The sequence below is a fragment of the Ambystoma mexicanum genome, chromosome 13, assembly GCF_040938575.1.
Source record: "Ambystoma mexicanum isolate Mex_15411 chromosome 13, UKY_AmexF1_1, whole genome shotgun sequence".
Classification (NCBI taxonomy): Eukaryota; Metazoa; Chordata; class Amphibia; order Caudata; family Ambystomatidae; genus Ambystoma; species Ambystoma mexicanum.
The window spans coordinates 25,631,151-25,658,592 of NC_090938.1; the positions used below are offsets into that span (position 1 = coordinate 25,631,151).

The 27,442-nt window shown below is 47.4% G+C and overlaps 1 protein-coding gene across 3 annotated transcripts in view; it reads right to left on the bottom strand.

Moving 5' to 3' along the window:
- Nucleotides 1-1,146: 1,146 nt before the first annotated feature.
- Nucleotides 1,147-27,442, bottom strand: part of CIMAP3 (ciliary microtubule associated protein 3) — an 87,461-nt gene continuing 61,165 nt past the window's right edge. For all 3 annotated transcript variants that reach the window (XM_069633051.1, XM_069633052.1, XM_069633050.1), the window contains exons 2-6: nt 22,097-22,239; nt 19,656-19,754; nt 14,572-14,705; nt 5,479-5,596; nt 1,147-1,665 (exon numbers count right to left, since the gene is read on the bottom strand). In XM_069633051.1, coding sequence (XP_069489152.1) covers nt 1,597-1,665; nt 5,479-5,596; nt 14,572-14,705; nt 19,656-19,754; nt 22,097-22,239 — 563 coding nt within the window. In that variant the 3' untranslated portion in view covers nt 1,147-1,596. The remainder of the gene's footprint in view (nt 1,666-5,478; nt 5,597-14,571; nt 14,706-19,655; nt 19,755-22,096; nt 22,240-27,442) is intronic.

The window sequence follows — 27,442 nt, forward strand, 5'->3', positions numbered from 1 at the left end:
TCTACCTCCGCCTCTTGGTCTGACCTCGGATTCCTCGTTCTGATTTCCCTCCTCCTCATCCTCAGTGGTCACAAGCTGCTCCCGACTTCCTTCTCCTTTGTTCCAGCCTTCTTTCTCCGTCCACCTCCCCAACTCCAGCTTGTTTCCCCTCCCCTCCCCTCCCTTCCCCTCCCCTCCCCTCTCCTCCCCTCTCCTCCCCTCTCCTCCCCTCCTCTCCTCTCCTCTCCTCTCCAGGTCCTTCTGCCTCCAGCCCGCTCCCGCCCCACACTTGCACTCTCATTGGACTCCCACACCCTGCAGACCAGTCTGCTTCCTTATAGAAGGGCCTGTCCCCCTGGGAGGTGTCCAGGCTTAACTTTCTACAGGTCTGCCCTCCAATCAATGGTCTCGGGAGGATAGCTCAGGGGCAGACGACACGAAGCAACACAGGTTCGATCCCTGGGTCCGCGCTTAGAAACCTCTGGGTATTAAGCGCGTTATAAATAACCTATCATATCTTGTCATCCCATATCAACGTCTGTCTTTCCTCGAGAGGGAACATCTCTTCCCTGTTCTTGTCACATCATGGCTGGTTTGGGGGCATCTGACCGGGGAACGATGGATACCTTCTGGAAATGATGTCCCCATGAAGGGGCAGTGCCACAGGCTGGCTCTAGGTCATCACCTCCTGTCATGCGTCAGGCTGTGGTGGGGTAGGTAAACATGCAGATTCCTCCCCGCCCCCCCCAAGCCCAGCAGCGAAACATGCAACCCTGCTTCTAGTGCTTTCCAACCTTTCTCAATAACACACTCCAGTTTCCATGACACTCGCGTGTGTACCATTCGTCGCATCACCATGAACTTCATTTATTTATTTATTTGGATTTGTAGAGCGCACTAACAGCCCACAGGCATCGAGGCGCTGTTCATGCCAACGCTACTGCTTGCCTTCTGTGCTGCACCTGCTGGGGCACCGCCATGGTGGTAGCGCAGAGAGCACGTGGCTGTCCCCGGCTGGGCGAGTGGTGCCACCAGCGCCTTACCCACTGCGGCATTAGCCTCAAGAAACATTTCAGACTTTCTGATGAGACTCTGCTCAACCCGAGCCCATAATCCGATCACATGCAGGGCGGAAACCTTCTCCACAAATGCAACTAGAACTTTCAATAAAAAGGGAACTCCGGCAGCTGCGTTTAATGCATTTAGGAAAGGGTTGGGGGCGTTCGGATCTTATTACAGTTGTTTCCATCTTTGCATAGTTAAGTTATTCGGGGTGGGGGAGGGGAGGGGGTTTGATGCAGCATTGTAAACATGGGCACATTCAATTCCATAACTTGCCAGAGGGGGCAGCAGTCCGCAGTGCTGACACATGACCCCTGGCACTGAGCTTTGGGGGATAGTGAAGGAAAATGGCAAATGATGACAGTGAGTGGGATTGTGGCTGCCAGGTGAGGGCCAGGACCTCTCAGAACAGGGCGTCGTCCTGGTGATACTGACAGACAGAGGAAGCAGCCTGGACACAGTGGCATTAACATCTGTTCTTTACCAAGAGGAAGTCGTGGGAGCGCGCGCTAGCGCGTGCCAGGCCCACCCCGGAAGGGCCTATGGCAGGTGCCTTCAGCTGTAGTAGAGACTGAGGTAGGACACTCGATTCCGATGTTTCCGGAATTCTTTATCGGTGATGAGCTGGAAAAAAGAGAGATAGCCAACTGTGAGTCCTTAATTGAGGCATCAACTACCCCCAACCCCACAGTACATTAGCACAGCCCTAATTCACCCGAGGCCAAATGTCAGCAAAGCTTTCAGAATGAGTATAGTTCAGCTTGCACAAGCAGTTGAGGCCAGTGAGTTAGACAGCACATATGCTCAGCTGCTTGTTCTAATATTATTTATTTCATATGATCTGTCTATAAGAGACGTGCCCAGGAAACAATTGCCACAGTCTTGCGGGCCAACGTACAGCAGCTAAACCTACCTAGGCCAGTCAGTACCTGGCTCCTAACTTCAGTAGGGGGTCAAGAAGGTGCCATTGCTACTGGCTCTTCAGACTTTCACCCCGGATTCTACAGCAGACGCGCCCCCGCCCCTCTCCTGCTCATGGGACAGCCAGGATGGCACATCGCGGAACTGAGAGCAGTTAAGAAGCCCAGGTAGACCGAAAAAGACCCTAGGGCACAGAAAACCAACCCCAAGAACAACCAGGGGCATAACAGACACACCTGTAGCCCCACAATCATCCGCCCCCACCCCCCCAAGGTACGGACACTGCATTTAATGTTGCTCAACTTCTGCCCTTTTGGTGCAATGTCTTGTATGAGAGGGGGCACGTGGAAGGTTAGGCAGAGGAGGGGGAGAGGCAGGTAGGAATCCTAACGTGTTCCTGGATGGAGCGGGAAAAGACCCAACTCCTGTCTAACCATATGCGTCCATGTGGGTCCTGTGGTGACACTCTGGCGGAAATCAGTCTATCCAGAGGGGAGACCCCAAGTGCCAGTAAAGTGCGAGTAAAGTGCTCGATTTGCCGCCAATGCAGGTAGCCTGGGAGTTGAGGAGATGTACGTGTGGTGGGAAAGTGGTGAGTCATGCACAGACAGGTCTCCACGCCTCCGGTGTGGTCAGCGAGAGGTTCAGGGTGCTCAAAGGCATTCGGCTTATGTCGCTATTGGGATCCTTGTATTCAGTAAAAAGTGGCAAGAGGAAAGAAGACTCGTTAGTAGAGGTGGTCTTGATGGGGTTTGGGGGTAGGGGGTAACATCCAGAGTTAACAATATTTATCAGACCTCAAAACAGTTGAAGCTTTCGTTAACTTCCCAGCTTTCTTTAACTTCCCAGCCAGGACTCTACCGGCCAGTCACCCAATGCGATGGTCAGTGAAAGTCCTTCCACACCAAGTACTCTAAGGACAAAGAGTGTGGGAGTTCAATTCCTATTTAGGCTTCAACAGGAAGGAAAGCAAGCTCCCAGGAAGAGAATGGAGAGCCCCGGAGGAAAGGGACTTTCTTGAACATGGGCCATAGACCATAGCTTGGCAGACTCCCGAAGACGAAGACGCACATATAGCACATATAGGAGAGACACCCTTGGTGGATGGATGACAACAGGTTTAGGCCTAAGAGTACCCAGGCACGGGGGGGGGGGCAGTATTCCTGCTAATAATCCTGTGGTCCAGAGGGTTATACTAGCTGCTAAGAATCGATCCAAAGAGAAGCCAAGACAGCATGGCTGGGAGCTATAAAGACCCTATAGCAATGCATTTGACAAAGTTATTCGCTAAATTCTCTGGGATAAAATGGAGAAAGGCGGATTACATTCGCAAATATTATACTTTGTCAAATTACTGTATACTGATAACATGGTTCAGTTTCAAATTGATCACGAAGGTAAGATGACAACTAATGCCTGTGAACTATGGATTAAAACAATGTTGTACCCTGGCCACAATATTTTTAACATATGTATTTCAGACCTTGAAAGAGCTTTTATTGCCTGCAATAACCACCCTCCTCACATAGGTGCCTTCCCTAATTGTCTGGCTTTCCTACACAGTCGATATAGTAATTTTTGACCAGACTGCGATAGGCTTACAACATACCCTGGACAAATTAGCAACATATTCTGAACAACATGGTTTGGTTATCAATATGTCCAAATTCAAAATGATGACGATTAAAGCAAATCGCAAAACTATAAAGAGATTTAGATGGACAATTGATGACAATGTCTTAGTAGAAGTAGAAAACAATTTGTATCTTGGAATGATCATCGCTAACAACCTGAGTAAAGAGACCCCATCTAAAAACATAATCTCCGAGACTGCTACTAAGTTTAAAGCCACCTGGTCTTTTATTTCACACTCTGGCAGATAGTCCATGGAGGGCCTAACACATGTATTGCTCCTAGTGCACTCTATGGTCTTGAAGCTTATTCTGCCCAAGAGACCAACTGGCTTAAAGTCTTAGAAGGGGACTTGGGAGAAGTGCCTCGGGCCTCCCTCAGTGTGTACCAGAAGAGAAGTGCCTCGGGCCTCCCTCAGTGTGTACCAGAAGAGGAGAAGTGCCTCGGGCCTCCCTCAGTGTGTACCAGAAGAGGAGAAGTGCCTCGGGCCTCCCTCAGTGTGTACCAGAAGAGGAGAAGTGCCTCGGGCCTCCCTCAGTGTGTACCAGAAGAGGAGAAGTGCCTCGGGCCTCCCTCAGTGTGTACCAGAAGAAGCAATATGCTTCCAGCTGGGCCTGACCTCTCCGATTACCCAAAAAATGATTGCAGCGTGCAACTTATATCTTAAAATAAGCTTGAATGCTGCCAATATTTATTCTGTATACTCATACTTTGGTGATCAAAATGGAAATAGGTCTCTCTTTCCAGCCTTGAAAACATGGTATAGTGAGATCGATCTTTTCTGGAGGGAATTGACTGTGCCCTGATGCCAGAAGACAACCTGGCTACAAAATCCAATGATTAAAGAAAAAGGCAATGATTTGGGATAGGGACAAGCAAAGCCCCGATCTAGCTGGGAAATCCAGCTGTATAGTTCTACACCATGCAAGCATTCCAACCTGACTCTGGATACCCCTATCTTATTAACTTGCAAACATTAAAGGTACGGAGGTTTATCCTTCTACTAAGACTAAATCAGCTTCCTGTACTGTCAAATAGGGGCTGGGGGGGAGGGGTGCTGGGGGGGAGATCTCTAAGCAGGAACAAGTATGCAGAATATGTAGAGTACACAGGAGACTGCACAACACCTGCTGACAGAATGTTCTGTCCTAATCCCCTTCTATGAGAAGGGCTACTCAATGCGGGTTGAGGATATGAATTTTATCCCTACAAATCAATTTTGGTCTGTGCTATAGGAGGGGAGAAATACTGTTTATTACATATGGGAAGAGATTATGCATGTATGCCCCACATGCATTTGTGCACAAACTGAAGGACACCTTACACAGGGTTTTAGATATGGATTTCTTTGAGAAAGTTACGTCATTTTTTATACACTATAAAAATGATGACATCTTTTTCATTAGAATTTTGTAGTCATGTTCAATATATGTGTATGTTTTATTTTGATGATGTTCTATTTCTAACCGTTGTATTCACTGTATTATTTTATAGTGTTAAAGGTTATATTTAACCAAATGACACTCAATAAAAAAATAAAAAAAGACCCTATGACGTAAGTGACCTAAAGACAGCCAATGATCCCTTTTATGGTTTAGCCATACCCCCATCCACCCTGTCAGTGTTTATCCAGCACACATTCCCGAACCTCGAGCCCAAGGGGTAACATTAACCCAGAGGAGGAATGCTTCTTCCATTCTGAAGCAGCCGCACCGCAGGGGGTAGGAGAACACATCTACGGCCTACACAAAAGGGGCCTAAAATGTGTTCAAATGCCCTCATTTCAGCACTCTGAGCGTACCCACTTTGGGTGGCCTGCACACATGGTCTGCAACAGCATTGGTGGGCATGTCTGAAACAGGCCCAGGAAAGTGTTCACCATACCTCAGACCGGAGGGTTCTCTTCTCCAGCGAAGGCACCTGCGACCAGTCTGGAGACCCAAACTTCATGGGCCAAGTCACCCTCTTGCTACAAGGAACACCCAGTTCGTAGACACCAGGGCTAAAGTAAGGAGACAAAAACACAACATTACTGTTTGGACCCAGCTTGTATCCTCCATTGAGTGCCATCTGCGGGAGAGAGTTAGACAGAGCGGAAGAGGAGGAGAGGAGAGGAAGATGGAGGGAGAACGGATGAGAGAGCAGAGGTGCAAAAATAGTTAAGGAAGAAAGGGAGGGGAGAGGTGAGGGGAGAGAGAGGTAATTCACCATTGGTAAGGTCCCAGTGCGGTGTAGGTTGAATGCCCTTGGGGGAGGGAAGTCGTCAGAGAGGTATAGAATGCGTGTGTGCATTTTAGCCAAAACGAAGGTTGGTAGGGCTGGCTGCCTAGGTCCCTGCTAGACACCCATGTCGAGCTGGCATGTAGGGGGGTACTAAGAAGTAGTCTGCAGGCGAGTCATTATGTGTTAGACACCCATGTCGAGCTGGCATGTGGGGGTGGGGGGGTGCTCAGAAGTAGTCTGCAGGCGAGTCATTATGTGTTAGACACCCATGTCGAGCTGGCATGTGGGGGGGGGTGCTCAGAAGTAGTCTGCAGGCGAGTCATTATGTGTTAGACCCCCATATCGAGCTGGCAAGTGGGTGGGTGCTGAGAAGTAGTCTGGAGAATATGCGAGAGCAGGCGAGTCATTATGTGTTAGGCCCCCATGTCGAGCTGGAAAGTGGGTGGGTGCTGAGAAGTAGTCTGGAGAGTATGCGAGAGCAGGCGAGTCATTATGTGTTAGGCCCCCATGTCGAGCTGGCTAGTGGGTGGGTGCTGAGAAGTAGTCTGGAGAGTATGCGAGAGCAGGCGAGTCATTATGTGTTAGACCCCCATGTCGAGCTGGCATGTGGGTGGGTGCTGAGAAGTAGTCTGGAGAGTATGCGAGAGCAGGCGAGTCATTATGTGTTAGACACCCATATCGAGCTGGCAAGTGTGTGGGTGCTGAGAAGTAGTCTGGAGAGTATGCGAGAGCAGGCGAGTCATTATGTGTTAGACCCCCATGTCGAGCTGGCAAGTGGGTGGGTGCTGAGAAGTAGTCTGGAGAGTATGCAAGAGCAGGCAAGTCATTATGTGTTAGACCCCCATGTCGAGCTGGCAAGTGGGTGGGTGCTGAGAAGTAGTCTGGAGAGTATGCGAGAGCAGGCGAGTCATTATGTGTGCAGCTAGACCGCATTTTATCGTAGAGGAGGAGAGAGAGGGAGAACAGAGAGGAGAGAAGGAGAAAGAGTCAGTGTGAGTCAGAATGTGTGTTTGGGAGGGTAAGTGTGGGGAGACACATCCAGGTGTGAACTGTATCATCAGTGTTAAGTAGTGTGGTGGATGGACAGAACAAGTGACGCGTTATGTAGAGGGTCAGGTTTGGGATAAACGCCTACTGAGGTTAGGGCCGCAGGATGCCCTTTTTGAGATCAATAAACAGAATGATGATGGATCGTCTTGAATGTGGGGCTTCTTGTCTCTGTTCAACTCCGCGAGGATGTCAAGTAACTGTGAAGGATATAGTGCCATACATAATGTGAGGGTCTAGTACCATGCATACTGTGAGGGCTAGAGCACCAGGCATACTGTGAGGGATCTAGCGGCAGGCATACTGTGAGGGATCTAGCGTCAGGCATACTGTGAGGGCTATAGCGCCAGGCATACTGTGAGGGCTATAGCGCCAGGCATACTGTGAGGGCTATAGCACCAGGCATACTGTGAGGGCTATAGCACCAGGCATACTGTGAGGGATCTAGCGCCAGGCATACTGTGAGGGCTATAGTGCCAGCAATACTGTGAGGGATATAGCGCCAGCAATACTGTGAGGGATATAGCGCCAGCAATACTGTGAGGGATCTAGTGCCAGGCATACTGTGAGGGATCTAGTGCCAGGCATACTGTGAGGGATCTAGTGCCAGGCATACTGTGAGGGATCTAGCGCCAGGCATACTGTGAGGGTTATAGCACCAGGCATACTTTGAGGGCTATAGCACCAGGCATACTGTGAGGGATCTAGTGCCGTGCATACTATGAGGGATCTAGGGCCATGCATACTGTGAGGGATCTAGGGCCATGCATACTGTGAGGGATCTAGTGCTGTGCATACTGTGAGGGACATAGTGCCATACATACTATTATGGATATAGCGCCTTGCATACTGTGAGGGGTATTGCGCAATGCATACTGTGAGGGATACAGCGCCATGCATACTGTGAGGGTGTATAGCACCATGCATACTGTGAGGGATATAGCGCCATGCATACTGTGAGGGACACAGCGCCATGCATACTGTAAGGGATTCAGTTCCATGCATACTGTGAGGGTGTATAGCACCATGCATACTGTGAGGGATACAGCGCCATGCATACTGTGAGGGATACAGTGCCATACATACTGTGAGGGATACAGCGACATGCATACCGTGAGGGATACAGCGCCATGCATACCGTGAGGGATACAGCGCCATGCATACCGTGAGGGATACAGCGCCATGCATACCGTGAGGGATACAGCGCCATGCATACCGTGAGGGATACAGCGCCATGCATACCGTGAGGGATATAGTGCCATGCATACTGTGAGGGATATAGCGCCTTGCATACTATGAGGGATATAGCACCATGCATACTGAGGGATGTAGTGCCATGCAAACCATGAGGGATATAGTGCCATGCATACCGTGAGGGATACAGCGCCATGCATACCGTGAGGGATACAGCACCATGCATACTGTGAGGGATATAGCGCCTTGCATACTATGAGGGATATAGCACCATGCATACTGAGGGATGTAGTGCCATGCATACCATGAGGGATATAGTGCCATGCATACTCCCTCCTCAACTCACTTCCAGCACTCTCCCTCCAGGAAGGCCCCCTCAATCAAACTCCTCGAGCACTGGCTCTTTAAAGCCCTCACACCCCTCACCCCAACAAAACAGCCCGCTCACAGATCAGGTCCCACACCCAGGTGGTACACACCAACCTCAAATCGCTAAAAACCCTCAAGCACCGTCTGGAATGGACATGGAGAACTAACCTAATCACCCAAAACAAAAACGCCCTAGCAAGACTAACCAGGGACTACAGATTGGAAATCATAAAAATCAAGAAAGCAGTCTATGGGAACAGAATCTTGAACTCTCGCAACCCACGCATGGAACTGCATAGAATAATTTCTGAACTCTCCGGCTGCTCTTATCCCACCCTCCACCCAACTCCCAATCCCTATGCAATGCCTTATCAGAAGACTTTCACAACATCGCTATCGACAGACACTCTGCCCTAACCTCTAAATTAGAAACAATGCCCCCGCCCACTGCCCATTCCCTGTCCAACCGCCCCCCGATGCAATCCTTCACCTCTTTCTCTCCGATCTCACACCAGGAGTCCTCTCGCTCCTAGCACAAAGGCGCCTGTGAGGTTCGACTGAAGACCCTTGCCCACCCACCCTCCTCAAAAGCATCCTAGCCTCAAACCTGTGCGGGCAGTATTGCGCGCTCAATCCTAGACTAATCCACTCCCTAACATCGGGAACTTTCCTGGAAGGCTTAAAAACCTCCTACATTAAATCCCTCCTAAAAAAAAACTACGCCGCTCAACCCACTCCTCCCCCAGAACTACCAGCCCATTTCCAAAACCGACTTCATGGCCAAACCCATGGACTGCTCAGCATTCAAGCAACTCAGCTATTTCGCTGAAGCCAACAACCTCCTTGACCCTGCCCAATCTGGCTTCAGACCGTTCAGAGGAACAGAGTCCTCCCTGGTGTCCGTTTGGGACCATGGACGTTGAAGGATGCGTTGTGCTCTTCTCCTTGACCTCTCTGCCGCCTTCGATCCCACTGACCACACCCTTCTCCTAGACAGGCTACATTCCTTAGGAATCAAAGACACTTGCCTCACTTGGATCTCCTCCTTCATCTCAAATCCATCCCAAATCATGCTCCTTCAACCTTTCACTTCTACATATCGATCAGTACAAAAAGGGGCCCCACAGGAAGCATCCCTAACTCCCCTCCTGTTCAACATCTGAACCCACTCCTTGCACTCATCCACTCCCACAATCTCACCTGCTAGAACTACGCAGACAACACCCAGATGAACCCCAAAATCCCAAAGCTGCCAGGCCCCAACCACCCAGATCTGTCATCATGCCTCATGGATATTGACCACTAGAGGACGACCAACCAACTCCTCCTCAATCCGGGAAAAACTGAAATCCTAGTCTGCGGAAAAACAGCGCTCCTTCCGAAACTATTCCCTGGCTAAAATCAGGCTAAAATCCCCCCATTCACAGGCCTTGCGTGGGTCTCTCCATGGTTACTCTCCACAACGTGGCTTGTCCCGGGCATCTGCGTCTCCTTTTGTCACTGCACTCATTGTGCTCTGGCTCAGACGGAAGTCCTCTATCAGAATGTCATCTCTTTCCTGATCATTGTTAGTAGTGCGCAATATGACCACATAAGCTCCTCTCTCTCAAAATGAATATTCTGCATTGGTTTGCGTCTTCACTTGCCGTCTCTGGGTCTCACCTTTGGTCACTGCTTCCTGTTCCTCTGGTGCACTGTGCCTCCCTTCTCTTGGAAGAAGTGATTTTCTAGAATGCATCATTTTGGTGTTTCATCTCTCGTTCATTTATGTTTCGATTCCCTTAATGTGACTAATAGCCAATCACTACTTTCAAGGTTTCTTCTGATCCTTTTGCTGTTCCTTTCCTTCTTTTCTTGCCTGTTTTTCCTCTACCAATGTGACTAATACCAAATTGCGACTTCTTCAGTTTTTAGAAAGAAATCCCCTCGTTCTTGCTCAGATAGGATTTGCCCACTTATAAAGATTTTTCCTTTTCTGAGTCTTTGGATGTTTCATCTTAGTTTTTGACCATCATTCACTGGCTTTTCCGGCAGCCAATTCCTTGCTCCACCAATTCCAGTGAAGACTATGCCTCTCTCATCCACCCCGTAGGTTCCACGCCTTTCTCAGACAAGAAAAGCAAACTCTTTGACCTACTGAAAACTAGTAGCATAAAACGTCTGAGATTTCTTTTCAACTTCACAAGCTTCATAGGGTTCATACATTTCACAAAATTAAAGCCACACTTCCCAGTCTCAAATTCCTAATGTAGCAGATGTGATGAATCCAGTGAGATCATGCCTAGAAACGCGGCATGGGCCTCCTCTCATGTGGCATGGGGAAGGCAGCCGCATCCTGATCCTGACCCTGGGGGAGGTTTCATGTGGGAGGATCACGTGGGAGGGGACTCATGCCAGGAGATAGCAGGGACCTGCTTATCTCAGGATTCCCCTGTAATTCCGGAACTACTGATGGCTTACTGTAAAATTTAACAAAATAATATGGCACAATCTTCTATGGACTTCAGTTCCCATAATGTTAAAAGATCTGGGATGAGGAAGGTCAGAGTCGATGAGGATTCAGAATGGTGAATATTCAATGGTGCGCTCTAGTTGCTGCACTCAAAAGCACCCGAGCAGGATATTTAAAACCCAAGATGAGGCACAGCTGTGGAACCAAGGAAATGAAGTTGAAGCAGAGGAAGAAGGACAAGAAACATTGTATGGCCGTGTAGGAAGCATAGCTGAGGAAGATTAAGCCATCAGAGGTGCAGGAGCAACCACGGAAAGAAGCCAGCCAGCAGAAGTCACCATGAAAGGTGAAATTGAGCCGAACTGCAGAGTATGCGCAGTGGGAAGCGGCGTTCTAAGAAGAAGCCCAGCTGAGGAGCTGTGCTCCCAGAGCCGTGTGTGTGGTATACCAGTGAAGAAGCAGAAGATCAACAGAGCTGTAATCGCTTCAGAAGACCAATGCACAACTTACCCAAGAGCTGGCAGAGGCGGGAGGGAAAGCAGATTAAACACTGAAGAACCGCCATCAAGCCCGACATCGAGAGGGAGCAGCTGCAGAGGACCGGTGAGTTGGCAGAGTGGAAAGCTGACCCTGGGGCACTCCTTTCACAGAAACGGTTATAATGTTGCAATTTTGAATACCAAACAATTGACGAATCAAATCACAACTTATTTTCTGAATACTGATTAAAGAAAACAAAGCTACGTGGCAAAGAGGGGAAACCTTATAACCAGTATTACCTACAGCCAAGAGGCTGTCCAAAGACTTTGGGAGATCTACCAGTGGGTAAAGCCTCTAACCAATACTATCCACAGCCAAGTGGCCACAAGGAAACCATAATAAAACAACACCTGGGAAAATCTCATAACCAGCATTACCATCAGCCAAGCAGTTGTGAGAAATCCTTAATAAAAGCAACCAAGACATACACCCCCTTATATATCACATTGTCAACAGCCAAGAGACCACAAACCCATACCGAAAGATTGGTGTGGAGAATACTGGAATCCATATTGCCATCAAGCTTGAAGTTAGTTGTAGGAGTTTTCTTCCTGGCAGGCGAGTATACCAGGAAATGGCTTATAGTGGTTAGGCCTGGAAGGCGAGTAGACCAGGAAAGACGATGGTGATTTGATAAGAAATCTTTGGGGCAAAAGATGTCTGGAAAGAACCTTTGTTGAATTAAGAGAATTCATGTACTTTATTATTTGTTTGACAAGCAGTGGCCTCACTGAGACAATTGATTTGGCTATCCTGACAAAAGTGCTTTATTTCAAGATGAAGTATTGAGAAAGATTGAAGTGCTATCTCGGCAAGAAGTAGTTCATTTGAAAAAAGATTTACATGGTAACAGAACAATTGCTTTGGTTGAACTTGTATTTTTGAAAGAAAGTCAATCATCCTTTCAAGAGGGATATTGTGGAAGACATGGAGTTGTTTTGAATTACCAATCAACTGTGGAGGAAAAGACATTCCTTGTATCCCAGAGAAAGACACAGTGGTTGAAAAAGAAGTTTCCATTACCTTGAACAGAATTGTTGAATCAGAACTGTAATCAAAGTATTCCTGAGTTGATCCAGGGGAAGGGAATACAACCCTAGTCACAGGGAGTGCTTTCAAGAACTTTTAAGTTTGAATTACAGGCCTGTTTTATTGAATCGAACTTAGCCATATTTTCCTTGTATACTTTTATTGTGTATAAGCGTGAGGGCTAGAGATATTTTAGACACTAGGTCATTTTTCATTAGCGTTAGTTTGCTAAGTAGGAATCTCCCTTGTAGGTTAGGGAAAGTTAGGCGTTTATCAAAACCACTTTTTATTTTCAATAAATGGCAAACTTTGAGAAAACTTTACCTTTGTGGCCGTCTCGCATTTCTGACCCTCACATAGACCAGCCTGTGAGTTATTTACAGTGATACAATATCACGTCAGTCTCTTGACCATGAATAGTGTCTCTCTCCAAAGATCTGAACAACATTGTTAATACTTTTTTGTTAATAACATTGATACCATTGAACACTGGCTTGATAGTTCTCAGTTCTAATGTTTCTTTTATTCCAGTCACCCTCCTTCAATTCTCACTTGGAATCCCTTTAATCTTATATCTGAAACTGAGTTTATGAGCCTTTCATCATCAATGAAAGCGACTTCAGGTTCATTCACAAGATCCTCTTACAAACATTTGATTGAAACCATTCCTTCTCCGATTTCTTCTTTCTGGATCCTCTTCCAGCAGGAATTAGCAACTTTTCCACGTTCCCATGCTGAGCAAAACACTCTCTTTCGTGTGACTATCATCCAGTGTTCCATCCCTGTTCCAGCAAGGAGACTGCTATCCTTCACCCTCCAGCGATCGGCTGATGCCACGCGTGTGATGGCTCTGTGACCGTCAACATGAGGTCTTATCTTTCTGCATGGTTTTGGGTGGACCAGTTCTGGCATGGCTATCTTCATGCTGGGCTATCATACTCAGTATCTGCAGGTGGGCTCTGCCAGGTGGGACCCTGTGCCAAAGCGGTGTGCAGTTCAGCCTGATCATCTATGCAGCATGGCAGCTGCATGGAACCCGTGCGAGATCTGATAACAGAGATGGGTCTCAGGATACACCAGTCTGCTGGAAGCACCCAGGTTTAACTCAGAGTGTCATCACCAGCTGACATTGTCCACCTTAGGGACTGTCTTGGTGCAATCAAGGACTACATGGCTTAACTATCTCGTAAGTTAAATTGTTCTAAGAATAACCTTTTTCTGGAATCCTCTCCCTCTTCTTGTTCACGATTTCAAGAGTGGTTTGCTCCACTCACTTCTCTCGTTATCACCCCTACCCAGGTGTCCCCTTGACTTTACTCTTGGTTCTAACTTAAAGTTTACACAACATATTTTCCATCTTTCACAATCATGTTTTTTCACTGGATCTTTCTTTGTAAAATCAAACCTTTTATTCCGCCCTTCGACCTTTGTACTGCCGTACAGGCTTCAGTTCTTTGACGCTTGGGTAGGAGAAACGCAGTCTTCGTAGGCTTCTCTCTTCCACTCTGAGCTCTTTAAAGATAGTTCTGCATTCCAGTGCCCATCAAAGTGGAAGCACGCAGACGTCCGAGTAGATCACCACCACTCTTATCCCTCTGAAGACAGTTCTATATTCTTCTGCCCACCTAATTTGAAGCACATGGACATTCAAAGCACATCGCCCCCACTCTGATCCCACCAAGTCCTCTGATCCCACCTAATTTGAAGCATACAGATGATCAAGCACATTACCACCACTCTGATCCCACCAAGTCCTCTGAACACAGTTCTGCATTTTTCTGCCCACTTAATTTGAAGCACATGGACATTCAAAGCACATTACCCCCACTCTGATCCCACCAAGTCCTCTGATCCCACCTAATTTGCAGTATACGGACGTTCAAGCAGATAACCCTCACTCTGATCCCTCAGAGTCCTCTGAAGACAGGTCTGCATTTTGCTGCCCACCTAATTTGCAGTGTACGGACGTTCAAGCAGATTACCCCCACTCTGATCCCTCTGAAGACAGTTCTGCATTTGTGAGTTTGCTTCCGCTGTGCGTTCATCAGTGTGTATGTGATATTGTATGTGCATTATAAGTGCTGTACTGCACATATCACTCTCAGATTATCGGTGCAACCTACCCAGGGCGACGTTCTGCCTCCGGCACCTTTGATGAGAAACGGTCTGCACTGATGGAGAACGGGGCGTAGGCTGGGGTGAATACCCGCTCTTTGCTCCAGTAGGATTGGTATGCCGCGGGCCCGGGGCTCTGGATCTATAGACATAGAAAAAAGATGATAAATGTAAGCTTGCAACATTCGCAAAAAGAGATTTTTGACTGACTCCAATGCCAGAGAAACGATTGCAGTACTTGGGTGGTTTGACGGTGGAGTCCATTGGAGTGAGAATTGATGGGGTTTGAAGGGGAAGAGTATTGAGGAGGGATATGCGAGGCAGGTGTGAAGGTGGCAGAGGCGTGAAGAGTGAAATTCGAGAGGGTTTGAAGGTGTAAGAGTCCAGTGGCGTGAAATAGGAGTCTTCTTGAAGGTAAAGAGTTTAGAGGAGAGAGAGATACAAAGGGAGGGTTGAAGGTGAATAGTCCAAAATAAGCGACAAATGAGGGACATTTTAAGATTCATAGAGGGTTTGAGGTTAAAAGTCCAGAGCAGTGAAATGCCAGGGAGGGTTGAAGGTGAAATACACCAGAGGAGTGAGATGTGAGGAGGACTGATGGATGTACAGTTCAGAGGAATGACATTTGAAGAGGGTCTGAAGCTGCAAACACTCCAGAGGCAAAAGATTAAATGAAGGCTTGAAGGTGGAAACATCCAGTGGAACGACATCTGTGTGGGTCTGAAGCCGCAAAGACTCCATCGGCGGAAGATTAGATGAAGGCTTGAAGGTGGAAGTGTCCAGTGGAACGAGATGTGTGAGGGTCTGAAGCTGCAAAGACTCCAAAGGCGGAAGATTAAACGAAGGTTTGAAGGTGGAAGTGTCCAGTGGAACGACATCTGTGTGAGTCTGAAGCCGCAAGGACTCTAGCGGCGGAAGATTAAATGAAGGCTTGAAGGTGGAAGTGTCCAGTGGAATGACATCTGTGTGGGTCTGAAGCTGCAACGACTCCAGCCGCGGAAGATTAAATGAAGGTTTGAAGGTGGAAGTGTCCAGTGGAACGACATCTGTGTGAATCTGAAGCCGCAACGACTCCAGCGGCGGAAGATGAAATGAAGGCTTGAAGGTGGAACGACATCTGTGTGGGTCTGAAGCCGCAACGACTCCAGCGGCGGAAGATTAAATGAAAGCTTGAAGGTGGGAATGTCCAGTGGAACGAGATCTGTATGGGTCTGAAGCCGCAACAACTCCAGAGGCAAAGGATTAAATGAAGGCTTGAAGGTGGAAGCGTCCATTGGAACGACATCTGTGTGGGTCTGAAGCCACAAAGACTCCAAAGGCGGAAGATTAAATGAAGGCTTGAAGGTGGAAGTGTCCAGTGGAACGACATCTGTATGGGTCTGAAGCCGCAACTACTCCAGCGGCGGAAGATTAAATGACGGCTTGAAGGTGCAAGTGTCCAGTGGAACGACATCTGTGTGGGTCTGAAGCCGCAACAACTCCAGAGGCAAAAGATTAAATGAAGGCTTGAAGGTGGAAGGATCCAGTGGAACGACATCTGTTTGGGTCTGAAGTCGCAAAGACTCCAAAGGTGGAAGATTAAATGAAGGCTTGAAGGTGAAATTGTCCAGTGGAACGACATCTGTGTGGGTCTGAAGCCGCAACAACTCCAGAGGCAAAAGATTAAATTAAGGTTTGAAGGTGGAAGTGTCCAGTGGAACGACATCTGTGTGGGTCTGAAGCCGCAACAACTCCAGAGGCAAAAGATTAAATGAAGGCTTGAAGGTGGAAGCATCCAGTGGAACGACATCTGTGTGGGTCTGAAGCCGCAACGACTCCAGAGGCAAAAGATTAAATGAAGGCTTGAAGGTGGAAGCGTCCAGGGAAACGACATCTGTCTGGGTCTGAAGTCGCAAAGACTCCAAAGGCAGAAGATTAAATGAATGTTTGAAGGTGGGAATGTCCAGTGGAACGAGATCTGTGTGGGTCTGAAGCCGCAACAACTCCAGAGGCAAAGGATTAAATGAAGGCTTGAAGGTGCAAGTGTCCAGTGGAATGACATCTGTGTGGGTCTGAAGCCGCAACGACTCCAGAGGCAAAAGATTAAATGAAGGCTTGAAGGTGGAAGCGTCCAGTGGACCGAGATCTGTGTGGGTCTGAAGCCGCAAAGACTCCATGGCAGAAGATTAAATGAAGGCTTGAAGATGGAACAACATCTGTGTGGGTCTGAAGCCGCAACGACTCCAGCGGCGGAAGATTAAACGAAGGTTTGAAGGTGGAAGCATTCACAGCAGTGAGTTCCACTGGTTCTTCACCAAACGTTATTGGTTTACAGGCGTGAGATTCTATTAAGGTCAGTAAGACTGGCTAGAATGTGCTGCAAGAACAGAAATGGATGCCCACATTCAGCCAATATCAGAATGAGCAGCTTGCGTTGCTTGTGTCTGTACCAGCATATCAGAATGAGCAGCTTGCGTTGCTGGTGTCTGTACCAGCATATCAGAATTAGCAGCTTGCGTTGCTGGTGTCTGTACCAGCATATCAGAATGAGCAGCTTGCGTTGCTGGTGTCTGTACCAGCATATCAGAATGAGCAGCTTGCGTTGCTGGTGTCTGTACCAGCATATCAGAATTAGCAGGTTGCGTTGCTGGTGTCTGTACCAGCATATCAGAATTAGCAGCTTGCGTTGCTGGTGTCTGTACCAGCATATCAGAATTAGCAGGTGTAGGGGAGGACTGGTCCAAGAAGACCCCCCTCGCCTACGCTTTCTCCCCAGGTGAGGACTATGGGTCCTTTGGGCGTCCCCTCATGCCACCCGGGCCCAGGTGGTGGAGGGTTCACCCACTGGAGACATTGCCCGCACGTATTAATTGCCCACACGTATTAAAATTTAGCTAGGCCTAGAAACCATTTTGTCTGATAAAGATGGTGTGAGCTCAGCGCACTGTAGCGCGGCCCCCCACCCTTGGAGGGTTTCAGTCCTCCTTGTTGCCGCAGCACCCTGGTAGATCCGCTGCGAGCACGTTCCCACGAACAAGACGGACATGAGCTAGTGTAATACACTAACATTGTAACAGTTCACCTCCCGCAGTGTATCATCGCTCCCAGCATGACCCGGCCAGCAGGCCTAGGCAAATGAAAAGAACAGTAAACTGGTCATTATATGACAGACAATCTTTGTATATTAATGTTGAGACTACTTGCAAAGGATGCTTTTCTTCCATAAAATCCCTTATATTACAAAAGCCTGTAAGATGTATAATTACAAGAGATCATGCCCCCATGATATAAGCGATGGTGAGCATATACCATTGCAGTTGGGTACTAATAATAACGGAACGCACCAGGAATCTGTTTGTTACGTGTATGACTGGAAAACTTACACCCCATGGGCTCGCGCCATAACTGAACTAATGCTGCTAGAGGACACAAGAAAACGAATGTAACCATACAAAGGGCCCATGTGAAGAATGCATGGGAAGGCGCATGTCATGTGTGCATGTCTAGGCCCCACATGCGCCACCACCGTCACGAACAAGTGGCGGGTTACTTTCTATGTTCTCCACCAACCCTAACTCTACCTCACTTACTGCAAATATATATGCATATAATCAAATACTGTAGTTGTTAAAACATAGTGTACGAATACGGTGTTCAGACTGGGTATAATCGAGACACATCCAGCAAAATTGAAATGCATGTTTTAAAATGATTTGAATAAGTATTATACAATGTTCAAATGTTTGATGGTTTTACCTAACTCAGCAACACACGAGGGAGATACTTTTGTGAAATACGTGCAAGGCCATTCCCCCTCCCACCCTGCGAAGGCTGCCAAAGGCATGAGAGCAGAGACCGCGCCGCGCTGCTTTACCTCCCCCAACCAGAATGGAGCCGCTTCAAAGACTTGTAATCCCCTCTGTAGCACCCAAGGCCACCACCCGCCACCTGCATTATTTACAGCACAGCAGTAAACCTCTGCCTGAACACACGCGCCCCCTCGTAAACCTCACAACCCACCGGACCATCTCGGACTTATGGCCCTGTGCAATCAGGACACCCAACACTTTGACAACACACAGCGGAACATACATTACAACTTCTAACAAGGCAGTAAGACATGTACCGCCCGCCCCAGGCCCCGAAGCTTAGCCCCTCGACCTATGGCCCCGGTCAACAGGACACTGGTAACCATGTCCTGACGTATTACCTCCAGACCCCTCACAAGGTACATTCCTCCTGTGTTGCATTAACCTGTTGTATAACCTATTGAAAGATTTACTAAAGAAGATAATACTAGAATGTTTGAATGACTGCGGTGTGCACGGCTTAGGGCTAACAAGTCAGGAAAAGACATTCATCTCTGCCACTGGCCGCGATGGCCCCACAACACCGCCTGGATGAACTCTGCCACCCTGCCAGGCCCAGCCCAACCCACGAGGCTGCCCAGTGACGTCTTCCAGCCAAAGCCAACCACATCACAGCAGCACCTATAGTTAGTCATCGCCACCCAATCCCCATGAACTTGTGCCCCCTATAGTGTGTAGGTTCTTATGACGTTTTTTGTAAATATATACGCCTGTCTTTGCTATTGTCAGACAGAGCGCTCTCGGAGTTTGCAGAGTTCTTTGCATGCCCTATTCTGATTGATAAACTCCCATTTACGCTCACCCGCACTCTGTCTTGGCCTTATTCCCATTTTGGGAGAGTCCTTTATTGTCTCTCATTGCGGGGAGGATCGTGCTGTGTGGGGACGCTTGCCTTCACAGGTTGCGTTGCTGGTGTCTGTACCAGCATATCAGAATGAGCAGCTTGCGTTGCTGGTGTCTGTACCAGTAGACATGTATTGAAACATTCGCCACATGTGATCTAAAGGCGACTTACACCATGTGGCAACGGTGCCGCTGAAGTAGACACCACATTATCACTGACTTTCCAGAACATGCTTCCATCACTTCCTTTCATGTAGGAGCAGTTTCTTTGCCTCCATGGTCTTACGCTGCCCTAAGGTTATTAGTTGGAAGTTTCTACGATGGTCTGTGGGTGATGATGGCATGTTAGAAACAGTACAGCTTGTGGGCATAGAATAATGGTAAGGCGGCGGCCATCTTACCGTCTTTTCCAGTGGATACTGCGGGGCGGTTCTTGCGCCTAAAGCATAGCCTCTCGTGCTCTCCGGTTTCTTTGACATGAGGTAGATCATATTGGTGACCTGTTTATGTAAGGAAATAATAAACAACAAATAGGTGAATTAATATCAGTTCCATATGCAGAGCATGGAACAGTCCATAGATACAAGACTTGATGCTTTGGCCAATTCCAGGTGCTACCTGCACTATGGACCAGGAGCGTGCTATGGGCCACGCCAACCTTGGTGATCTTTGATGGTTTATAGTCATAATGTTGAAGAAAAAATGTCGACAGACAAAAATGTCGAAAAAAAAATGTCGAAAATAATAATGTCGACATCCTATACTTATAATGTAAAAAGTCATTTTTTCGAAAAAAAAATGTCGACATTTTTTTTTTTGACATTATGACTATAAACCCTTAAAACTATCAACACCTCACCCAACACCCCCCTGCCACCCCCCCCACGCCCCCCAACCACCCTTTCACCCCTCATACTCAACACATACCAATTATTTATTTATTTATTTATTTATTTTTTCAAAAAATAAATAACCTAAAAAAGGATCATTTACTATGGGGGGGGGTCCCCCCCAACCCCCCCTCACCCAACACCCCCCTGCCACCCCCCCACACCCCCTCAACCACCCTTTCACCCCTCATACTCAACACATACCAATTATTTATTTATTTATTTATTTATTCAATAATTAAATAAATAAAAATTGTATTTACTATGGGGGGGTCCCCCCCCCAACCCCCCTCACCCAACACCCCCCTGCCACCCCCCCACACCCCCCCAACCACCCCTCATACTCAACACATCATATATATATTTATTTATTTATACATACACTAAATTAAATTTCGAAAAAATATCGAAAAATGTCGACATTTTTGTTTGTCAACATTATTGTTTTTCGACATTAATTTGTCGACATTTTGACTGTCGACATTATTGCTGTCGACATTATGACTGCACACCATCTTTGATATCTCGATTAGCCCCCTATGCAGCAGCCGGTGCGGACCCATGTGGTTTTCTAAGCGCTACAGAACCCCCACTTGTCCCTTAGCGTGGACAAGGGAACCCCTTGGAGCTGTGCTGATTATGAAGTAACCAACATATCACTCCCTGCATATTTCATTAAGTGACATGGGGTCTCTAGCAGTCCAAAGCGAAGTGGCTGCACTCTGAGGATTGTACTCCCCGCTTGCACTGCATGCCTATGCCAGTTTACCGCAAGCTAGCAGGAAGCCCCGACCACCCTTTCCTCTCAGGCTTCTCCTGGCATAAACACTTTCAAAGCCGTTGGGCATTTTTAATGCCGCCCCTTCCCCGGAGGACATGATCTTGGGCGTGCTTGGCCAAGAGGAGACTGAACCAATGACTGGATCTCCCTCTTTGCATTGTTACTTACATTTCATGATTATGCCTTACCCATCTGGCCTCCGAAGGCTCAGGCTAAGCAACTGTCTGCTTAATTTCCTTAAACCAGGTTTCTAAAAAAGAAATATAGGGAGTAACAGATGCCTTCCCTTAATGCCACACGCCCAGCTCTTTTAATGCTTCCAAACCACTGGCATTGCAGCACAGGCCTCAAAGAGGAGATGTTGCATAACCAGACCTGAAGAGGGCTTTTGAGATACAAAGGCGCCTTTTCATTTACATTAGTACCCGGCTAGGGATAATCAGATTGTTACAAACGATCTCATTGGCTCTGGCCGGGTAAGACTTACCCGAGTGCTCAGTTCAGAGCGCCGGTCCCGGAGTTCCATCTCTTTCTTCCCTGCTTGCCATGGAAAGGGAGAAGGGACTACGTGTAGAAGTCCCTTCTCCTCGATCCCTTGTGGCCATTTTCTTTCAATTTTTTTCTCAAGTTCTGAAACGGTCGCAACGCCTTGTCTGAACTCAAGAAAAAATTGCTATCAGTACCCTGGTACGTGCCAGGTTACAAATAGCAATAGGAGCCTTGGAGGGGGGCATTACTGGTTAGGTAAAGCCCCCAAGGCTACGTTAAAGGCCTTGCTTTGCTCAGGCTTCCAACTATCGCCCCAGGGGCATTACCCTACAGATAATGCCCCCTTATTCGGGTTCTATTGCCTCAATAAGCATTACCTATGAAGAAACTGGACCACAAAAAAAAATGATTGTCTTCATAATTGAATGTGCCTAAAACTATTCCAATTGAGAAGGAAAACTACTATTTTTAAACTCCAAAATATCGGTTCACGTCTTTCCTTTGAAAGCAGGGGTTTAAGCCCACCAAATAGTAGCTGTAGTTAAGGTGCCATCCATCTGCCACGCCAAGGTAGCAAAGTGTGGCCTGGAGTAGATGTGGGACTACACACAAGCCACAAGCACAGGCGTACCGTACATCTTCACCAGGGCATGCACCACCACAGCCCTTTTCGGATACTCACCTCCTCATTTCGGTAGCTGCCTGGTCCGCAGTGCGGTTCCCCACGGATAGGGGCCATCTCATTACCCAGCCTGTCGGGGGCGCAATGATAAGGGAAAAGCTCCCGATCATGGGAGCTGCCGAATGACACATTCTTCAGAGCAGCTGCAATGACAAGCAACACAACTGGTTAGAGCGACACACTTGATGTCTCAAGGCCTCAGACCTTACTTCACAACACATGCACATATCATTATATTTACATCTGGGATCACAAATGGAGGCCTTTTATACAGTTAGAATGTGCTTGAGAGAAATACATGTATGACATGTCAAATATTTACAAACAAATGTATATTCTGGTCTGTAGATTATTAATATCATTGAGAAGATAAAATTAACCGCTCCCAGTAGCCAAGACCACTGTCAAACCATCATCTAAACTGCGACCGATTCCAAAAACTGGATGTTTTACCGCTCTGCCAAATTAGGAGTTTCGTAATGGAAGCTCTTGACAAACGTTTGCTTGTGTGTGGCGGACATTTCCGCCACACAAACATGTCACCACATGTAGAATGACCCATGCAGTAATAGGACATGTCACCAATGGAGTCCTAATAACTGAGGGGCCGGCATTGCTCCAAATCATGCAGACTCTTTTGGTGTATCATTACCAGATGCAGTAACCATAAAAGAGTTCTGCGGTATTACCTGAAATAATACCGCCAAACTCGCATTGAGGCCCCTAGTGGCGAGAAAGCTACAAGGGAACTTGACAGAAGTAGAGCTGAAGAGGCTGCAGATATTATGGTTGAGAAGCATTTGAGGCCTAATGTTTAATATCTAACCTTACAAAATGTAGTGCTACTGGCCCAACCCTTACACAAATGTGATCCTTCGCAAGGAAATAAATATTGGCCGCTATTTGTTTAGGTGCGTGACAGCGCCATCACGCTATGTGCGCAATGATGTCATCACGCAAATACTTCCCACGGCCATCCTGAAGTTGAATAAAGCAAATTATGCTTCGTGCAAATCAAATAGAAGGACACAATAAAAGAAAACACAGTACTGTAGGAGTTACCAAACAGGAATTCAAAACTAGAATTCAAAATGATAAATTCCCATCACAAGTTTAGTAAACCAAGTTAATTCGTCCACAAAAAGGAACATCTCTATATTGTATTCAATGAATTATCTCCTAACATCCAGGGCGAAATGCAACTAATGTACAGTTTGCTGGTTTACATACATTAGAAAAGAGCTACTGTACCATTATCTAAATATGAAATATCTATTCACATCCCAATCGGGAATCCCACCTACGATGTGTTACAGCTTATCTGGCCATATTACAAGCCACAGTTGGTCCAACACAGATCCTAAATATTTATACATTTCAATATCTTGCTTTAGGCCCAAGGCACATGTGTCCAGTATAGTAATCGATATTAGACAAACTGAGCTGGCAAGCTGGAAAAGCTGATGTCTTGGGGAATGGAAAACCGAGATCTTATGAACTTTGCTGCTCAAGGCCCCTTTGTTGGAACTGTTGGGAAGCGACTCCTGAGACTTTGTGTAACAGACTTGAACTTGGGGAAGGTGAGCTGGGAAACAAGCCAAGAGCTGGAAGAAGCTCAGAACTTTATTTGGAACACTATTTTGTTGTTGCTGACATGCCTACGCTTAGTTTACCTTTAGTTGCAAGGGCAGGTATAGGTTTTGGACACAGACAGACTTTTAAAGTTGAACTTAAGGATCCAGACTTTCCTTAGTGTATTTAGTAAGGGAAATCCCACCCAAGTGTAGGGCAAGTAAGGCATTCAACCATCCTGACATTTAAGTTAATAAAACTACTTTTGTTGAACTTTTAATCTGTTGTCTGCGTCTTGCTGCAAGATGCCTTCATAGATGTCAGGTTGACAACGCCTACAATTTGGGAGCAATAATACCAGGCGTTCTGATCAAAACGTTCCCACTTATCCCAAATTTGGTGATCTTGGGACATTGTCTTACTCCCTCTGCTTCAGTTTTCTGTTGGGAATGCTTAGCCATAAACTAAAAACGTATGAAGTGCTATGTAAAATCACAAAGATTGCCAAGATTGGGAAAGGGGAAGTGACAAAGCTGACTCTGGAACCAGAATAATCACGGTTCTAGTGTTGTATTTCTCTACTTGACCAAAATGGTTTTGTCTTGGACAAAACACCATCCCAATGGGCTTTTGTTCCCTTCTCTAACACTTTCTCTATTTTCCAATGTAAAATCAAAAATTGAGATAACCCAATTTTCTAATCTTTCTGTGTCTCGGACCACGGCAGAGACATACAGAGCGACTATAATCCTTAATCTGGTGCAATCCAGTTGGCCTCACATTCGTTTATTTGAATAAACGTATGTGATTTTGCTTGGACCACGTAGCTGATCATTTGAACTCTTGAAGCCACAGGTTGAGCAGCATGAAAAGCTTTCCAATAACATGTGACGTTTCCCACAAACCCGATTCCCCGGCCAGGCCAGAGGAATCAGTGCCTGCTATTGAGTCAGAGCGTAGCAGTGAGAAGGATACAGGCGCGACAGTCAGAGGAACCAAGGGATGTCCAGTTCATGGAATTAGAGTTCAATGGAAAGTTTGAAATAAGGGTCTGGATTTGGGAGGAATCAGTGCCTGGTGGGGAGTTGGAAATTGGGCAGGACAGTGCGAGGAATCAGGGCACAACAGTGAGTGGAATCAGACCGCTGTTAAGATAGATTTCTAAACTCTGGCCTGGTGCGCAGAAGTTTAGGAGGCCACCCTAGTTTAGTGGAACAGGGGAACATTCTGGACAAATCAGACCAATATACAGTAGCTTGATAGGCAGTCAAGACCATGGGGGTCATTCCGAGGTTGGAGGTAATGGAAAAACGATGCCGGTAAAGGATTACCGGCATTGCATACCGCTCCAGGCTATTCCGACCCAAGTCACCGCTATTAGCGGCACCGTTAATAACGGTGCCTCTAATTGCGGCATGGGCGCGGGCACGCAGCCCATCATACCAGCAATAGCGGCATGCCGCTAAAGGGAGGAAATCACAACTCAGGCAGACAAGCAAATACCATCATCATGAAGGTGCTAATAGTGGATACCGGCATGCCGTTAATACTGGCATCGAGAACCAACTGTAAAATGCTATGTGCAGTGTTCCCAAACTGCCAAAGGTGCACACTATCAGCACAGGCGGAGGCAATGGAGTCTGGGCCAGTACAAAAGGAGCACACCCACACACCACACCCCTTCCCACACCAAGATGATTCCAATAGTAGTAGCAATACTGGAGCTGGAGGACATGCTTGCATTGCAACACCAGCAACAACAACAACAATAGCAGGCACCACAGAGGAGACGAAGGAGGAGAAGGAGGGCGAGACAGGCCCAGCATGCCCCACCAGTGCAGCTAGTGGTACCAAGCAGGCAGCCCCCTATCCCTCGCACTGCGGGTATCAGGTGGCAGGCAGTTCGGCAAGTGAGGCTGGACGGATGTTACATATCGGCCCCATCCTGCAGTACCTCCCGTTTCTTGTGGCCACTTCGTTGTGGCTTCGGTATCAGTTGCCATGGCGTCTGGCCGTACAGCAGAGAACATCACATCAGCTGAGATGTCCCGTGCGCAGAGAACGCGTAAGGAGGCTCCGTCCCTCTGCACCATAAAAGCCGAAGGGACTCAGCGGCTTGTTGCTGCTAATTGTGGCGTTACGTTCCTTCGGTTTCATCCCGTTCCAGTGCTTATTCCCTTTTTCCTCTTGATACTTGACTTCCTGGTTCTTCGACCCACCTTTGTCTACTTGGATTGTCCTTGCCTATTCCTTCAACCTGATTTTGAACTCTGTTGCCGACTTCGGATTGTCCTTGGATTGCATTTGCTTTTTCCTCCATTCTGATCAGTGAACCCTGTTGCCCAACTCGGACTGTCCCTGGATTCCCGGTGTGCTTTCGCCTGTCTGGTGAGATTACTTTTTCTTGCCGCTCTACACAATTTGTACTATCTTCCTACGCGGAGTACCACGCTGCACATTACAAGACTGCCTTACCAACTTGGCCTTTGTGTGTGCAATTAAGGTAAAACCCATCCAATTTTCCTGTATTGTTCATTACCTGAAATTCATCAGCTTTTCTCATACGTGTGGATTCCTGGAACTATATCATTTATTCTTACCTTTTCTACACCAACCAAGTGCATAGTAGTGACAATTTCCAGTGTATGCACCATCCCGTCACTAGTGCGACCCTCGTGCCGCCAGGGTATATTCTTCCTTACAAACCTTCCCATTTGTTGTTTTGTACCTGATGTTGTTTTCCTTTCAACTGGTACCCATTTTCCCTAGGAATCCCACTTATCAGGTCTGCTGGGGGTTGTATCTTTCATAATGAGTTTGTGGTTATCACTTGTGCATACTCATAGTCTTGGGTTGTCTTGTAGGTTCATCTATTAACGTCCAACACTACCTCAACAATTGTCTAGGTACTTAGAGAATTATCTGATTGTCTAAATAACTCCATATTGCCTGATTGCTTCTAATCATACTGTGTTTTCTTTGCAGCATTGGTTATTGGCAGGGTGTGTTCTCCCGCTCTTTTAGGCGATAGACATCTCTGCTGGTTTTTACTCAAACGGCAGAGAGGTACATCGTAGAAAAGAGCCCTTCTTAGAGGAAGCCTGAATCACAGAATTCAGGGGAGCTGGAATCCTGGAGGCTGAACCCAAACCTGTTAAATCCTACCTCCCTCCGCGAGGTCGTCTTACCCAGGCTCCAATCAGCATACGGAGCGGTGAGGAACATAGGACGACTGCAGGCTGGCCTACACAGCGGCTGGGGGTCGAGAATCGTGGTCTCTGTGCTGGTTGGCAGAACTGGAACGCTGGTCAGGGGGTCTCGGACGGCTTTAGTGATTGCAGCATGACAACAGCCAGTGATGCAGCCGGTCGTGGTTCGAGGGCTCGACTGCCTCGAAAATAGTCCTTAAAAGTTGGACGCTGGATAATGTTTGTGTGGCACTCATCCTAGCTTCTTCGCAGGGCTTGTGGCATTCTTTCAAGGCAGACGGTTCAAAGCTGAGGAGTGTGTGTGCAGGCAACAGCCTTGTACTTTGTTCAGGGACTCTCTGGCACTTCCCACCTAGGAAGCTTGCTGGCAGAACCTAGCAGGGCACGATGTGTGCTGGCTGGGTACCGGTTCTGGAGCTGATGGACAGGTCCTCTGAGTCCGTTATCTTCCTCTGTTCCCTGGGAGATATTTAGGGGAGGGATCTTGCTTCCCTCTTGGAAATCCTGGCCTTCCTTCACTGACGGAAGCTGTATGGCAGACTGTACCTTCAGCCAGGGTCCAAAT